Here is an 18059-nt window from a genome sequence, read left to right on the forward strand (position 1 = left end):
ACCCAGATACATAAAGCAAGTTCTTAATGTCCTAAAAAGAGATTTCAACTCCCAGAGAACAATAGTGGGAGACTTTAACACCCCACTGTCAATAATAGACAGATCAACAAGACAGAAAATCAACAAGGATATAAAGGATTGAACTCAGATCTGGACCAAGTTGACCTAATAACATCTACAGAATTCTCCACCCCAAATGTACAGAATATACATTATTCTCAGCACCACATGGCACTTATTCTAAAACTGACCACATAAATGAAAGTAAGTAACTCCTCAGCAAATGCAAAAGTATGGAAATCATAATAGTCTCTCAGATCACAGTGCAATCAAATTAGAACTCAAGATTAAGAAACTCACTCGAAACCACACAACTAAATGGAAACAGATCAACCTGCTCCTGAATGACTTTAGGATAAATAATGAAACGAAAGCAGAAATAAACATGTTCTTCAAAACCAGTAAGAACGAAGACACAATGTACCAGAATATCTGGGACACATTTAAAGCAATGTCTAGAGGGAAATTTATACACTAAATGTCCACTAGAGAAGCAAGGAAAGGTGTGTCTACAATTTAAAATCGACAGTCTAATGTAATTATTAAAAGAACTAGAGAAGCAAGATCAAACAAATTCAAAAGCTAGCAGAAGACAAGAAATAACTAAGATCAGAGCAGAACTGAAGGAGATAGAGACACAAGAAACCCTTCAGAAAAATCAATAAATCCAGGACCTGGTTTTTTAAAAAAGATCAACAAAATAGATAGTCCACTAGCCAGACTAATAGAAAAGTGAGTAGAATCAGAAGATGGCAGAGTAGGAGCAGCTCTGAATTGTAGCTTCCAGCAAGAGTGTGGAGGGTGAGTGATCACCACATTTCCAGACCGATATTTATTGCCCACAGACAAGGAAGATTCCTGGGTAGAGAAGTACCACAGGTCTCTAGTGCGGCTGTTATAGCCAGCCTGGCAGGTTTCCACACAAAAAACTCACACGGGTCCAGGCGCCATTTCAGCTGGTGACTGGAGTGCCTGGGAGACAGAGTCACCCATTCAACTGATAAAAAGGGGACTGAAATAGAGAGTCAGGCCAGGAGATTCCCAGGTGAAAAAGCGCCAAGGGCCTCCAATGCAGCTGTTTCAGCTGGTATAGTGGGTCTCTGCACAAGAACTCACATAAATTAGGGTGCCCTTTCAACTGGTTACTGGAACCCCTGGGAGACGGAGTCGCCCATTCAACTGAAAAAAAAAAGGAGGTCTGAGGCAGGGAGCCAGGTGATCAGGCAAAGCTGGTCCCACCCCTACAAAGACCAGCAATCTAAAACACTCTGGATTGAGAGTTTCACAGCAAGCTCAGCTGAACCTGGGACAGGCCAGCTCTGTGGGGGAGGGGCATCCACCATTACCGAGGCAGTCCAACACTACAAATGTAGTCTGCTATTGCCAAGGCAGTCCACCATTGCCGAGGCTGGTCCACCATTACAGAGAGAGTCTGCCATTATAGTGGCAGGCAGCCACTGCTGAGGCAGTTCTAACTATACCCCTATAAACAGGACTGCAAGGAAATTCACATGGCAGCTGGGCAGACCTCACAGCAGCTCAGCAATGCCTCTGCTGGCAGACTGTGAATAAGCTACCTCCTTGCTGGGCAGGACATCCCTAAAATAAGGCAGCAGCATGACAGAAACTTACAAATAAAGCTTTACGTTCCTGGGACAGAGCATCTTGGAAAAAAAAAGGCGGTTATGAGTTCTGCTGCAGCAGACTTAAACATAGCTCCTCAGCAGCTCTGAACAGAACAACGGAGCTCACAGCTCTGCACTTGAGCTCCTATATAGGACAGACTGTCTCCTCAAGCAGCTCCCAGACTCCTGCATATCCAAAGAGTCACCTCATAAAGGAAAGCTCAGACTGATATCTGGCAGGTATACTTCTGGGACAAAGAAAGCAGAAGAAGAAACTGGCAGCAAGCCTTACTGTTCTGCAGCCACTGCAGGTGAGCCCCAGGCAAACAGGGTCTGGAGTGGACCTCCAGCCATCCTACAGCAGACAGGCTTGATTTTTAGAAGGATAACTAAGAAACAGAAATAAGTAACTTCATCATGAACAAACAAGACGTCCACTCAGAGACCCCACCTGAAAGTGACCAACTACAAAGACTACAGGTAAATAAATGCACAAAGATGGGAAGAAACCAACACAAAAGGATAAAAACACCCAAAACCAGAATGCCTCTCCTCCTACAAGAGAACACAACTCCTCACCATCAAGGGAACAAGGCTGGATGGAGAATGCGTCTGATGAATTGACAGAAACAGGCTTCAGAAGGTGGGAAATAAGAAACTTCTCTGGGCTAAAAGAATATGTTCTAATCCAATGCAAAGAAACTAAGAACTTTGAAAAAAGGTTTGATGAAATGCTAACGACAAGAAACGGCTTAGAGAGGAACATAAATGAATTGATGCAGCTGAAAAACCTAACATGAGAGCTTTGTGAAGCATACACAAGTTTCGACAGCCGAACTGACCAAGCAGAAGAAGGGATATCAGAGGTCGAAGATCAACTCAATGAAATAAAACAAGGCAAGATTAGAGAAAAAAGAATAAAATGAAACAAACAAAGCCTCCAAGAAATATGGGATTATGTGAAAAGACCTAATCTATGTTTGATAGGTGTATCTGAATGTAATGGAGAGAATGAATCCAAGCTGGAAAACACTCTTGAGGATATAATCCAGGAAAACTTCCCCGACCTAGCAAGGCAGGCCAATATTCAAGTCCAGGAAATACAGAGAACACTGCAAAGATATTCCTCAAAAAGAGCAACCCCCAAAAACACAATCGTCAGATTCACCAGGGTTGAAATGAAGAAGAAAATGCTAAGGGCAGCCAGAGAGGAAGATCAGGTCACCCACAAAGGGAAGCCTATCAGACTCACAGCTGATCTCTCAGCAGAAACCCTACAAGCCAGAAGAGAGTAGGGGCCAATATTCAACATCCTTAAAGAAAAGAACTTTCAACCCAGAATCTCATATCCAGCCAAACTAAGTCTCATAAGCAAAGGAGAAATAAAATCCTTTACGAACAAGCAATTACTCAAAGATTTCATCACCACCAGGCCTGCTTTACAAAAGCTCCTGAAAGAAGCGCTAAACACAAAAAGGAACAACCAGTATCAGCCACTCCAAAAACATACCTAACAATGAAGAAACTGCATCAACTAACAGGCAAAACAACCAGCTAGCATCAAAATGGCAGGATCAAATTCACACATAACAATGTTAACCCTAAATGTAAATAGGCTAAATGCCCCAATCAAAAGACACAGACTGGCAAATTGGATAAAAGGCCAAAACCCATCAGTGTGCTGTATCCAGGAAACTCATTTCACATGCAACTATACACATAGGCTCAAAATAAAGGGATGGAGGAGGATTTACCAAGCAAATGGAGAGCAAAGAAAAAAAAAAGCAAGAGTTGCAATCCTAGTCTCTGATAAAATAGACTTTAAACTAACAAAAATCAAAAGAGAAAAAGAAGGACATTACATACTGGGAAAAGGATCAATGCAACAAGAAGAGGTAATGATCCTAAATATATACACACTCAATACAGGAGAATCCAGATACATAAAGCAAGTTCTTAATGACTTACAAAGTGACTTAGACTCCCACACAATAATAGTGGGAGACTTTAACACTCCACTGTCAATATTAGACAGAACAATGAGACAGAAAATTAACAAGGATATCCAGGACTTGAACTCAGACCTGGACAAGAAAACCTAATAGGCATTTACAGAACTCTCCATCCCCAATCCACAGAACATACATTCTTCTCAGCACCACATCTCACCTACTCTAAAATTGACCAAATAATTGGAAGTAAATCACTCCTGAGCAAATGCAAAACAACAGAAATCATAACAGTCTCTCAGACCACAGTGCAATCAAGTTAGAACTCAGAATTCAGAAATTAATTCAGAACCGCACAGCTTCATGGAAACTGAACAACTAGCTCTTGAATGTTGACTGGATAAACAATGAAATTAAGGCAGAAATAAAGATGTTCTTCGAAACCAATGAGAACAAAGACACAACATATCAGAATCTCTGGGACACATTTAAAACAGTGTCTAGAGGAAAATATACAGCAATAAATGCCCACATGAGAAGCAAGAAAAAATCTAAAATCGACACCCTATCGTCAAGATTGAAAGAGCTATAGATGCAAGACCAAAAAAACTCAAAAGCTAGCAGAAGACAAGATCAGAGCAGAACTGAAGGAGATAGAGACACAAAAAAACCCTTAAAAAAAAAAAAGAATAATCCAGGAGCTGGTTTTTTGAAAAGATCAACAAAATAGACCCATAGCCAGATTAATAAAGAAGAAGAGAGAATAATCAAATAGATGCAATAAAAAACAATAAAGAGGACATCATCCCTGATTCCACAGAAACACAAACTACCATCAGAGATTACTACCAACAACTCCATGCACATAAACCAGTAAACCTGGAAGAAACGGATAAATTCCTGGACACTTGCATCCTTCCAAGCCTAAGCCAGGAAGAAGTGAAAACCCTGCATAGGCCAATAACAAAGTCTGAAGTTGAGGCAGCAATTAAGAGCCTACCAACCAAAAAAACCCCAGGTCCAGATGGGCTCACAGCTGAATTCTAACAGACATACAAGGAGGAGCTGGTACGACACCTTCTGAAACTATTCCAAACAATCCAAAAGGAGGGAATTCTTCCCAAATCATTTTATGAGACCAACATGATCCTGATACCAAAACCTAGCAGATACTCAACAAGAAAAGAAAACTTCAGGCCAATATCCATGATGAACATAGATGCAAAAATCTTCAATAAAATACTGGCAAACTGATTGCAGCAGCACATTAAAAAGCTTATTCATCACGATCAAGAGGCTTCCTCCCCGGGGATGCAAGGCTGGCTCAACATACACAAGTCTATACACATAATTCACGACATAAACAGAACCAAAGACAAAAACCGCATGATTATCTCAATAGATGCAGAGAAGGCCTTTGACAAAATTCAACAGCCCTTTGTGCTAAAAACTCTCAATAAACTAGGTATTGATGGAGCATATCTCAAAATAATAAAAGCTATTTATGGCAAACCCACAGCCAATATCATACTGAATGGGCAAAAACTGGAAGCATTCCCTTTGAAATCTGGCAATAGACAAGGATGCCCTCTCTCACCACTCCTATTCAATATAGTATTGGAAGTTCTAGCCAGAGCAATCAGGTAAGAAAAAGAAATAAAGGGTATTCAATGAGGAAAGGAGGAAGTCAAATTGTCTCTATTTGCAGACTATATGATTGTATATTTAGAAGACCCCATCGTCTCAGCCCATATTCTCCAGAAACAGATAAGCAACTTCAGCAGGCTCAGGATACAAAATCAATGTGCAGAAATCACAAGCCCTCCTATACACCAATAACAGACTTAAAGAGAGCCAAATCAAGAACGAACTGCCATTCACAATTGCTAAAAAGAGAATAAAATACCTAGGAATAAAACTAACAAAGAATGTAAAGGATATCTTCAAGGAGAACTACAAAACACTGCCCAACAAAATAAGAGAGGACACAAGAGATGGAGAAACATTCCATGCTCATGGTTTAGGAATAATCAATATCATGAAAATGGTCATACTGCTCAAAGTAATTTATAGATTCAACGCTATCCCCATCAAGCTACCAATGACCTTCTTCACAGAACTGGAAAAAAACACCTTAAACTTCATATGGAACCAAAAGAGAGCCCGTATAGCCAAGTCAATTCTAAGCAAAAAGCACAAAGCTGGAGGTATAATGCTACCTGACTTCAAACCATACTACAAGGCTAGAGTCATAAAAACAGCATGGTACTGGTACGAAAACAGAGATATAGACAAATGGAACAGAACAGAGGCCTCGGAGGCAACACCACACATCTACAACCATCTGATCTTTGACAAACCTGACAAAAACAAGCAATGGGGATAGGATTCCCTGTTTAATAAATGGTGTTGGGAAAACTGACTAGCCATGTGCAGAAAGCAGAAACTGGACCCCTTCCTGACACCTTACACTAAAATTAACTGCAGATGGATTAAGGACTTAAACATAAGACCTAAAACCATAAAAACCCTAGAGGAAAATCTAGGCAGAACCATTCAGGATATAGGCCTAGGCAAGGACTTCATGACTAAAACACCAAAAGCATTGGCAACAAAAGCCAAAATAGACAAATGGGACCTAATCAAACTCTAGAGCTTCTGCACAGCAAATGAAACAATCATTAGAGCGAATCAGCAACCAACAGAATGGGAAAAAATTTTTGCAATCTACCCATCTGAGAAAGGGCTTATGTCCAGAATCTACAAAGAACTAAAACAGATTTACAAAAAAACCCCAAACAAGCCCATTCAAAAGTGGGCTAAGGATATGAACAGACACTTTACAAAAGAAGACATTTATGCAGCCAACAAACGTATGAAAAAAAGCTCATCATCACTGTTCATTAGAGAATGCAAATCAAAACCACAGTAAGATAACCATCTCATGCCAGTTAGAGTGGCGATGTTTAAAAAAATCAGGAGACAACAGATGCTAGAGAGGGTGTAAAGACACAGGAAGGCTTTTACGCTGTTGGTGGGAGTGCAAATTGGTTCGACCATTGTGGCAGACAGTGTAACGATTCCTCAAGGATCTAGAAATTGAAATACTATTTGACCCAGCAATCCCATTACTGGGATATATCCAAAGGATTATAAATCATTCTATTATAAAGACACATGCACATGTGTTTACTGCAGCACTGTTTACAATAGCAAACACTTGGAACCATCTCAAATGTCCATCAATTATAGACTGGATAAACAAAATGTGGCACACATACACCATGGAATACCATGCATCCATAAAAAAGGATGAGTTCATGTCCTTTGCAGGGACACAGATAAAGCTGGAAACCATCATTCTCAGTGAACTGACACAAGAACAGAAAAGCAAACACTGCATGTTCTCACTCATAAATGGGTGTTGAACAATGAGAACACATGGACACAGGGAGGGGAACATCACACACTGAGGCCTTTTGGGGGGTGGAGGGCTAGGGGAGGGATAGCAGGTGGTGGGAGGATTGGGGAGGGATAACAATAGGAGAAATATCTAATGTAGATGACAGGGTGATGGATGCAACAAACCACCATGGCACATGTATACCTACGTAACAAACCTGCATGCTCTGCACATGTACCCCAGAACTTAGAGTGTGTGTGTATATATATATATATATACACACACACACACACACACAAGTAATATATACACACATGTATATATGTATATATACATATATAAACACACCCTCCCTGCAAACACACACCCCTACACACCCATACCCCCACCCACACACATACAAAGAAGGAAATAACTTTATTCACAGATGAAATGACTACATAGAAAACTCACTGGAATCTAAAACATAAACAAGCCAATAAGTGAGTTTCTCAAGGCTTCAGGGCACAAAGCAATGTACAAAAATCAATTATATATCTATATGCTAGCAATGAAAAATTAGAAATGGTAATAAAAAATCAAAACATTAACAATCCATAAAAATATGTAGTATTTTAGTATTTAGAAATCAATGTGACAAAAATAGTGAAAAAAAAATAAAAATGAAAACAAAACATACCAAAACCTATAGAATATAGCAAAAGCAGTGCTAAATATGACATTTATTGGGGGGAAAAAAAAGCCTATATCTAAAAAGTAGAAAGATTTCAAATAACCAACCTAACAATGTACCTCAAAGAACCAGAACAGCAAGAACAAAGCAAACATCAAATTAGTAGAAGGAAATAAATAATAAATAAAATGTAATACAATTAGATTATTTATAAATTAATAAATGTTTATTATAAAGATTACCTACAAGAATAAAATTTCATAATATATTAATAAATAATAATAAAGAGCAGAATCAAACAAAACAGAGACCAAAAAACCACAAAGGATCAATGAAACAAATCAAGTAATTTTTTGAAATGATAAAATCAATAAGCCATTAGCTAGACTAACGAAGAAAAAGAAAAAAAACCAATAAATAGAATCAGAAGTGAAAAAGGACACATTACAATTAATATCACAGAAATACAACAGATCATTAGAGACTATTATGAACTATATGCTAACAAATTAAAAAACTTAAGGGAAATGGATAAATTCCTGGACACATGTAACCTACCAAGATTCAATCAGGGAGAAACAGAAAACCGGAACAGACCAATGAGTAATGAGATTTAATCAGCAATAAAACTCTCCCAACCAAAAAGAGCCCAGGACCAAAAGACTTTATTGCTGAATTCAACCAAACATATAAAGAACTAACAACAATACTTTTCAAACTGTTTCAAAAAATGAAGGGTAGGGAATTCTTCCTAACTCGTTCTACAAGGCCACCATTAACCTGATATCAAAACTAGACAAAGACACAACACGAAAAGAAAACTATGGGGCAATACACCTGAGAAACGCAGATGCAAAAAATCCTTAACAAAATTTCAGCAAACTAAATCCAAGAAGGCAGCAAAAAGACAAAAACACTATGATCAAGTGGTATTCATTCCAAAGATGCAAGGATGGTTCAACATATACAAATAAGTAAATTAATAAAAAACAAAATGAAGGGACCAAAACTATATGATCATTTCAATATACACAGAAAAAGCATTTAATAAAATTTGTTCAAAATCCCTTCAGGATGAAAACTCTCCACCAACTAGGTACAGAAGTACTTCAAGATAACAAAGGTCATATATGACAAACCCATAGCTACCTTATGTGGAATGGGAAAAACATGAAAGCCATTCTGGGAAGAACTGAAATTAAAAAAGAATGCCTAATTTTACCACTTTTGTTCAACACAGTACTGAAAGTCATCCTCACCAGAGCAATCAGGCAAATAAAAGAAAGAAAAGGCATCCAAACTGGAAAAGAAGTAAAATTGTCCCTTTCTGGAGACATGATCTTGCATGTAGAAAAACATGAAGACTTGCCAAAAATAAAAAATCACTTAAAACTGATAAATGAATTCACTAAAGTTATGAGATAAAAAGTTAACATTCAAAAATCAGTAGCCTTTTTATATACCAATAATGAACTAGCTGTAAATAAATCAAGAAAGCAATCCCACTTATAACAGCTCTAAATATTATAAAATACCTAGAAATATATTTAACCAAGGAGGTGAAAGATACCTACAAGGAAAAGACTACAAAACACTGATGAAAGAAATTGAAGTGGACACAAACAAATGGAAAGACATTCCCTGTTCATGAGTTTGAAGAATTAATATGGTTAAAATAACCATACTGCCCAAAGTAATCTACAGATTTAATGCAATCCTTATCAAAATACCAATGACATTGTTCTGTGAAACAGGATTAACAATCCTAAAATTTGTAAACAACCAAAAAAGACCCCAAATAGCCAAAGCAATGCTAGGCAAGAAGAAAAAAGCTGGAGGTAAACACTACATCACTTCAAAGTATACCACAAAGCTATAGTAACTCAAACAGCACGGTACTGGTATAAAAACAGACATATAGACCAGTGAAGAACAGAAAACCCCAAAATAAACCCACATATTTAAAGCAAACTAATTTTGGACAAGGTGCCAAGAACATTCACAGAGGAAAGGACAGTCTTCATTAAATAATGTTGAGAAAAGTGGATAACCATAAGCAGAATGAAACTAGACTGGTATCTCTCACCATATACAAAAATCAACTCAAAATGAATTAAAGACTTCTAGGTAAAACCTGAAACTGTAAAATTATAGAGGGGAAACACTTCAGGGAAAGACTTTATGGCCAAGACTTCAAGCCCATGACTTATCTGTGACATTATTGAGGTATAAACAGGACAGAATTCAGTCTATTTAATGTACTAACGCCCAAATACATTACTCTACAACAGACCAATAAACTAAGAAAGTTATTTTATGACATATTAAGCATACACGTGTATGTGTGTATATATTTTGATTACACTATAGTAGGACAGGATATTATACAAAATTTTTCATGTGACATGTTTTACCTGAGCTCTATATATGTGCTTCCTTAAGGCATGTTTTATTTCAACAACATCTACATCTGTCCTGATATCCATGTTTTTTGATTCTTTGGTATATTCAGCAAAAATAGAATTCTTCATTTCTTTCTGCATATAGCAAAGTAAAATGATTTTAGAAAATGTACTAAAGATAGTATCAACACAGATGATATCACAAAGGACAATGTAAGAGGAACACATTCATACCTTGTTAACCACAGCAAAAATCTTCACAATCATATATCAAGATTATATAATGAAAGAAAAAACTTAAAAAGCAAACATTTTGGCTGGGCGTGGTAGCTCACACCTGTAATCCCCAGCATTTTGGGAGGCTGAGGCAGGTGGATTATGAGGTCAGAAATTCAAGACCATCTTGGCAGAGATGGTGAAACCCTGTCTCTACTAAAAATACAAAAATTAGCCAGGCACAGTGGCAGGTGCCTGTAATCCCAACTACTTGGGAGGCTGAGGCAGGAGAATTGCCTGAACCCAGGAGGCAGAGGTTGCAGTGAGCCAAGATCATCGCCATGGCACTCCAGCCTGGGTGACAGCGTGACTCCGTCTCAAAAAAAAACCAAACCCCAACATTTCAATTTGTAAAGAATTAACTGATATTTACATGTGTACTTTTCACTTTACCTTGGTCCAAATCTTTCCTTGAACTGTTTTTTTGTTGTTGCCTTGGTCACACAAAACAAAATTCATTACCTATTTACCTTTATCATTTTCCTGAAATCCTTCTGAATATACACATATATACATGGTATGGTATGGTATGGTATGGCATGGCATTGATTAATTAATGAATTAGATGGGGTCTCACTCTGTCACCCAGGCTGGAAGTGCAGTGCAGATCTTGGCTCACTGCAACCTCTGCCTCCCAGGCTCAAGCTATCCTCCCAATTCAGCCTCCCAAGGAGCTGAGACTACAGTCACCCACAACCACACCAGCTAATTTTTTGTATTTTTGGTAAAGATGAGGTTTCATCATGTTTCCCAGTCTTGTCTCAAACTCCAGGGCTCAGGCAATCTGCCCTGTTGACCTCCCAGAGTGCTGGGATTACAGGTGTGAGCCCCCACATCCAGCCCATGTTAACGGTTTATTTAGATTTTTAAAAAGTCATACTCTAGAGAAAATTTACCCATGAAGGATTCAATTTTAAAAACAAGATCTCATTAAAAATGATCTGTATTACGCAAAAAAAGAGCAAAATAAAAAATAGAATTTACATTAGAAAGTATTACCCAATTATACACACATGTAGTTTTACAGATTTTTTCATTTTAAGAAATAGTCTTTTTCAGTTTCTTTTTCTACATTACATTCAGGCAGAAGAAATTCATGGAATACCTTGATTATTAACTCAGATTTCTTTGTGTATGCATGTAGAAATACATTTACTGTGGACCAAAGTTAACTAGAATATTAACTATGAATATTATACCAGATTGACTCAAGATTTTTCATAAAACACATAGTATTATATATCTAGATTAGAGAACAACCAAAAAATTAAAAATAAATATAGCTTAGCTTACAAAGCTTTACCTGATCTCTATAACACATGTGCCTTCTTAAGGTACTTTTAATTTTTTCAGGTTCAACATCTTTTTTGCAGTCGCTTTCTTTTCCTTTCTTGCGTTTTCTCCTCAAAGCATAACTCCTTTGAATATCTTCATCTTTTCTCTTAATTTCCTTCTACATGTATTTAGACCAAATTAAATCTCAACATCAATGACATATGTTACCAAATCCAAATAAACTCGAGTGACTTTTACACAAGTATATACCATATTAAAAAATAAAGAAGTATGAACAACAGAAAATTTCATCCATTGACAGAGGTGTATATTAATAAAATATTTTGAAAAAAAGCTGGACACTGCCTAGTACAGTTGAACATGCACAGTCCTTATGACCCAGCAACTCCATTTCCTAGGAATATAGCAACCGAGACAGATAAATTACTGAACATGTATACCAAGAGGTATACAAGATAATGTTCATACTATTCATAGCAGAATTCTTCATAATCGCAAAAACCTACCAATCAAACACACAAACCAATTAACAAGAAGCCTAAAGGCTTATCAACAGTAAAACAGATAAAAATTTAATAGTGGCATAGTCAAACAATATCATTTTATATACACCAGCAAAAAAGTCTACAAATAACATAAACATAAACATTAGACAAAGCTAAACCATAGAGGGTTAGGAATACACACATAGCTGTTAAAACTATAATGAAAAACAAGAAAAGAATTAACAAATTCTAAGACAAAGTTTAATTCTAAGTAAGAGGGACAAAGGGGATGCATTAGAAAATAGCAGGTCTTAAAAAACTGGTAATGCTTTATTTCTTAATACAGATATTGGATATATAAGAACTCATTTTATGTATTTTTTAAAGCTGCAGAAAAGTATACTGTAAACACACATATATTTTAAACAATTATTTTTAATTTGGAAAGTTTTACCTGATTTTCATATGTATGCCTTCCAAAGGTATTTCTCATTTTAATAAATTTCAAATCTTTACTGGAACCACTGGATTCTTTTTTGTGATGTTCAGTCAAAACAGAACCAACATTAATATCTTCATCGTGATTTTGCATTTCTTTCTGTGTGTTTGTAAAAGTAATTCAGTTAAGACTGTGGATTAAATAAAGCTTCAATACAATCAACACAAGTCACAAAATCCAGGAACACAGGTTTGGTAAAATATACATACAAGGTTAAATATGGTAAAGAGCTCTCTGAATCATATAAGATCAAGCAGAACATAAGCGTTTTCAGTTCACAAAGCTTTATAGTATGTTAACAAATATGCTTAATTTAGTTTACCTATGTGCTTAATTCAGATTAAGTAGTATTAAAAATCATGTTGTTTATTCATGATATCAAAATAGCTATTTTTAAAAAAGATATTTCTACTTGAATTTTACATATACAATTTGAGTCCTAGAAAGAACTCAAGAAGACATATATACAGTCATGCACTGCTTAATGATGGGGATATGTTTTGAGAAGTACTTCATTAGGTGATTTTGTCATTGTGCAAACATCAGTGTCTACCTACACAAATCTAGATGGTACAGCCTACTACACACCTAGTCTATATGGTATGGCCTATTGTGCCTAGGTTACAAATCTTTATGACATGTTACAGTATTGCATACTGTAGGCAACTGCAACACAATGCTGAATATTAGTGTATTTAAACATAAGAAGGCATAGTAAAATATGGTATTATAATCTTATGAGACTACTGTCATATATGGGGTCCACTGTTGACCAAAACTGTGTGTATATGACTTTATATGTATTTTAATATTTTCCATTTCTTTTATGGAATCTCTATTTTATTCTTCTGCCATGTTTATTCAAAACTAAACTTATTTTAATAAGTCCATCATTTTACATTTCTTTCTATATGTAAAAATACTATATACTGTGATTCACAATGCATATTTCACAAGAGGCACGTCAACTCAAAAAAGCTTCTCATTAAAACATGCACATATAGTAAATTACAAAAAGTAGTCTTATAAGTCACATAAATATTAACATACATTGAAAAAGTCAGGAAAAATGCAAAAATATTTTAAGTTTAAAAAGTTGTGGGAAATAAGGGAGGGAGAGTGGTGGGTGGGGAGTTGGGGAGAGAGAGCATGGGGAGAAATGCCAGACATAGGTGATGGGGAGGAAGGCAGCAAATCACACTGCCATGTGTGTACCTATGCAACAATCTTGCATGTTCTTCACATGAACCCCAAAACCTACAATGCTTAAAAAAAAAAAAAAAAAAAAAAAAAAGTTGTGGCAAATCTTGCCACATACAATTTCTTAGGAAACTGTGCAATTTTAAAAGTTCAAAATTACTCCTAGAATTATTTTTCAAAAAATACTTGATATGGGAAAAACTCTTTTGAATTTTTTTCCTGCTTATCCATAAAACTTTTAGTTTAGACTAGTAATTATCAGGTTAATAATTTGATAAATTAACCGAGTAGACTGCTTTAGTAAACACAATATGAAACTGAACATAACTGAATATTAACTCTTCTAGAGCAGAAATAATAATGTCCTTTTTGTGGTTTCTACTGCTGTTTGAAAAACCGTACTTTAGAGTCACCATATATGCTTTCTTGAGGTACTTTTCATTGTTCCAAGTTCAAAGTCCTTTCTGTTTTACTGTTTTACAAATCAATCAAAATAGAATTCATTTGTATATTTTAAATTTCATTCTATATACAGTTAAATACTTGAATTTACACGAATTATAAATATATATTGTGATCGCAGGTAAGAAAATGCTTTATAAAACATACGTTACCTAAACCTATCAGAGTTTTTAAGTAATCACCATTAATTACACACTATGTATAAGGAACTCTGTATTTCTATATGCATACAAACATTACTTCAGCAAGAGTTCCAAAACAGAGACATAGGACAATTTCCTAACATGCTCAAGCCACAGACTATAAACACACGGTTCAAACACCAGCCTTCTGATTCCAATATCTGGTTTTTCCCACTATACTTTGCCTCTCAAACAATTCTGTAAGAAACACAAGAAATGTACATTTTTCAGCCTATAAAATTTACCTGGGTTTTATACATGGTCTCTCTTAAGGCACCTTTCATTTCAAGAAATCCTGCATCTTTCCTGAAATCTTTGTTTTTTTCTTCATTGCCATGTTTAGTCCAAACAGAACTGGTTTGAGAATCTTGATCATTCTGAATTTCTTTCTGTATGTACGTAAAAATGGTTTAGGCAATCATCTAAGTGTATTTTCAACATCATGTACCTTTTATAGTATTAAACTTTAACTATAATTACATAACATTTTGTCAAATAAGTAGGTAAAATGCACCCTCTTAAATCAAAAGTTACTAAACACAGATAAAAATCTTTCAGGGAAAAAAATCATTATAGCAAAGGTCCTGAAAAAAGTGTTTCCGTGTATCTCAAGAAAAGCCCAATGCTTTGCTGATCTATTAACAACCAATTATTTTTACAAATAACCAGTAACAAAAATATTTTATCTAGTCCCTATCCAAGTTAAAGTTACAATCTAGATTTTTAAAATCATCAATTATAGATAAGACTTTTTCTTGCATTATTTTTCAGTTTTTTACTGGTAAGACTTCACTTGCAAGTATACCCCACACAGAGAGGAAAAGGTTACACAATACTCTTACTTGAATAGCAATAAACAACAATTATATTAATCTAGCTCTATGTCAAATGACTAAATTTCTCTTGCCAAGGAATCCAAACTGAATTCATAAATCAACTTCCAATAATTATTTTAAAATTTCTTGCATATGCACTTACACATATAATTCTGTAAGCTTTGTAACATAAAGATCTGGGAGTAAAAGTGAGGTCATGACAGTTCCCAAAATGTAATTATGAAAGGCTGTTCAGGCCAGGTGCAGTGGCTGACGCCTGTAATCCCAGCACTTTGGGATGCTGAGGCAGGTGGATCACCAGGTCAGGAGATCAAGACCATTCTTGCATATGGTGAAACCCTGTCTCTACAAAAAAATACACAAATTAGACGGGTGTGGCAGCATGCACCCGTAGTCCCAGCTATTTGGGAGAGTAAGGCAGAATTGCTTGAACCCGGGAGACAGAGGCTGTAGTGAGTCAAGGTTTCACCACTGCACTCTAGCCTGGGCAAGAGAGCAAAAAGAGAAGAGAAAAGGAAGGGAGGGGAGGAGAGGGAAGGGGAGGGAAGGGGAGAAGAGAAGAAACAGAAATACAGACAGAAACACAGAAAGATAGGTAGGAAGGAAGGAAGGAAAAAAGAAAGGAGGAAAGAGAGAGGGCAGGGAAGGGGAGGGGAGGGGGAGGGGGGAGAAGGGGAGGAGGGAGAGGGAAGGGGGAAGGGAGGGGGGAAGGATGGGGGGAGGAGGGGAAGGGAGAGTGGGAGGGAGAGGGGGAGGGGAGGGAGAGGGGTATGGGGAGGGGGGAGGGGGTGGGGAGGGGGAGGGGGAGGGGGGAAAGGGAAGGGGATGAGGAGGGGGCAGGGAGAAGGAGGAGGGGGTGGGGGAGGGGGGGTGAAGAGGGGGAAAGGGAAGGGGAAGGGGAGGGAAGGGAAGGGAGGCTGTTCAGATTTATTACCTCTACCCAAAGAGACTGGACAATCACAGTCTTCCTAGGGAACAATTATAAAAAAACAAAATGTGTTAAGGTCTATAATGTGATCTTTATTTCCGACTCACTTGCCCTTGGCTTCCTATGTTAAAATGAGGGCCACTCTTTCAGCAGGCTGCAATTCTGAAACCACAGAATAATCCCTGAGAATAGCTGACTGAATTTCTTTTTCAGCAACTCAGAAAGATGAAATTGAAAACTGAGAAAATAGAGACTTTTCTCCCTTCCTATTACTGGGACCAAAGAATGTATCAACAACAATTTCTGTCAAGGACAACTTGCAGCAGGGGACGGAAATAAGTTTCTGGCTTTAAATTTCACATGGTTGGCAATGGGAGGACAAATCCATAGGCTCAGGTCCTCAAAAAATCTCCAGAATACAGGATGAATTAATCCCATATACTTTCTCGTTATAGAGAATGCAAAGGAACACACCAAGGGAATATGGTGGTATCATAAAAGTTTGTTTTATCAACAGCAATAAAGCAAAAAAGAAACTGTTTCCTAATCCAATATATTTACTTACGTGCCTATTTCAGATGCTACATATGAGTAAATTAGGATGTATGATACAAGTATCCTATATAACTACTTAAAAATCACAGCCTGATACAGATTTAACATCTGAAGATTTGAAATTAAATAATCTATTTTCTATATAGCTAAACAAATGATCCACATATATTTTTCCCTAAGCCACTAATACTTTGTCTAATTGGTGACTCTTATGAAATATACAGCAATTATTTTATTTAACTATAAATATTCGATTTTATTCGTTATAAGTATCTTAGTGATAACTTATATACTAGGTATTGGGTTAGGTGTTTGTCTCCTTTTATAATCTCAGAAAGACAGTCCAAGACCAGTATACATATATACTATAGTATACATATACCACAGTATAGTGCTATGCACTAAAGGATAACTAAAAGCCTGCTTAATCAGCTACTTATTCTATTATCTAGGAGTAGGGCAACACAGTTGGGGCAATGAGAGTTGGCTTTCGATTCTGATATTTGACTTAGTTTCCTGCCTTGGGCTAGGTATAATTGATATACTCTGGTCTCCAGGTCTTATTCCAATATTCAGCCAAAGCATCAGTCATACAACTTGAATGAACTGATTAGACCAGATGCATAAGAAGATGGAGTGCCAGATAAATCAAGAAAGGGAGTCCTCTCAGTGCTACTTGGTTCTTAACTTGTACTTATACCCTGATGCTTAAATGGCATTTCATAATCCTAGGATTATGAAAGATATCCTAAGATATTCATTTAGGTATCGATTACAGCATTTATTATTTTTTAACTACTTACAAAGAGACTGGAAATCTAATAATACTCAAAATAGGGAGACAAAAAGGATCACGAAAAGGAAGATTTGAGGAAAGACGACTTAAAACTGACTGAGTGGTTGGCTTTAAATTTCTGCTCTGATAAATGACAGCTGTGGGATCTTGAACGAGTTACTTAAACTCAATTTTACCTCAAAATTAATTCTGATCAGTAAATGGAGATATAATACATACTACCCATGAACACGAGGTTTAAATTAGATTGAGCATGTAAAATGTTTAACATAGTACTTGAACCACAGTAACCATTCACTATTACCTCAAAGTAGTAGTTGTAATAATTCTCATAACCACCAAAACAATGTAACATTAGCTTCTACACACAAAGGGAGAAACTAAGGCACTCAATAAATGACTCTCCTGTGGTCACAGAACTACATTATAAAT

The 18059-nt window shown here is 36.6% G+C and overlaps 1 protein-coding gene across 9 annotated transcripts in view; it reads right to left on the reverse strand.

Annotated features, from left to right (window-relative positions):
• SLF1 (SMC5-SMC6 complex localization factor 1) overlaps positions 1-18059 on the reverse strand; it is a 114301-nt gene that overhangs the window by 71272 nt on the left and 24970 nt on the right. For all 9 annotated transcript variants that reach the window (XR_012513103.1, XR_012513102.1, XR_012513101.1 and 6 more), the window contains 4 exons: positions 14758-14901; positions 12624-12767; positions 11692-11841; positions 10125-10247 (listed from right to left, as the gene is read on the reverse strand). Coding sequence is in view for 4 of the 9 variants with exons in the window: in XM_074383484.1 (XP_074239585.1) it covers positions 10125-10247; positions 11692-11841; positions 12624-12767; positions 14758-14901 (561 nt within the window). In the remaining 5 variants the exon portion in view is untranslated. The remainder of the gene's footprint in view (positions 1-10124; positions 10248-11691; positions 11842-12623; positions 12768-14757; positions 14902-18059) is intronic.

This window comes from Saimiri boliviensis, chromosome 1, assembly GCF_048565385.1.
Source record: "Saimiri boliviensis isolate mSaiBol1 chromosome 1, mSaiBol1.pri, whole genome shotgun sequence".
Classification (NCBI taxonomy): Eukaryota; Metazoa; Chordata; class Mammalia; order Primates; family Cebidae; genus Saimiri; species Saimiri boliviensis.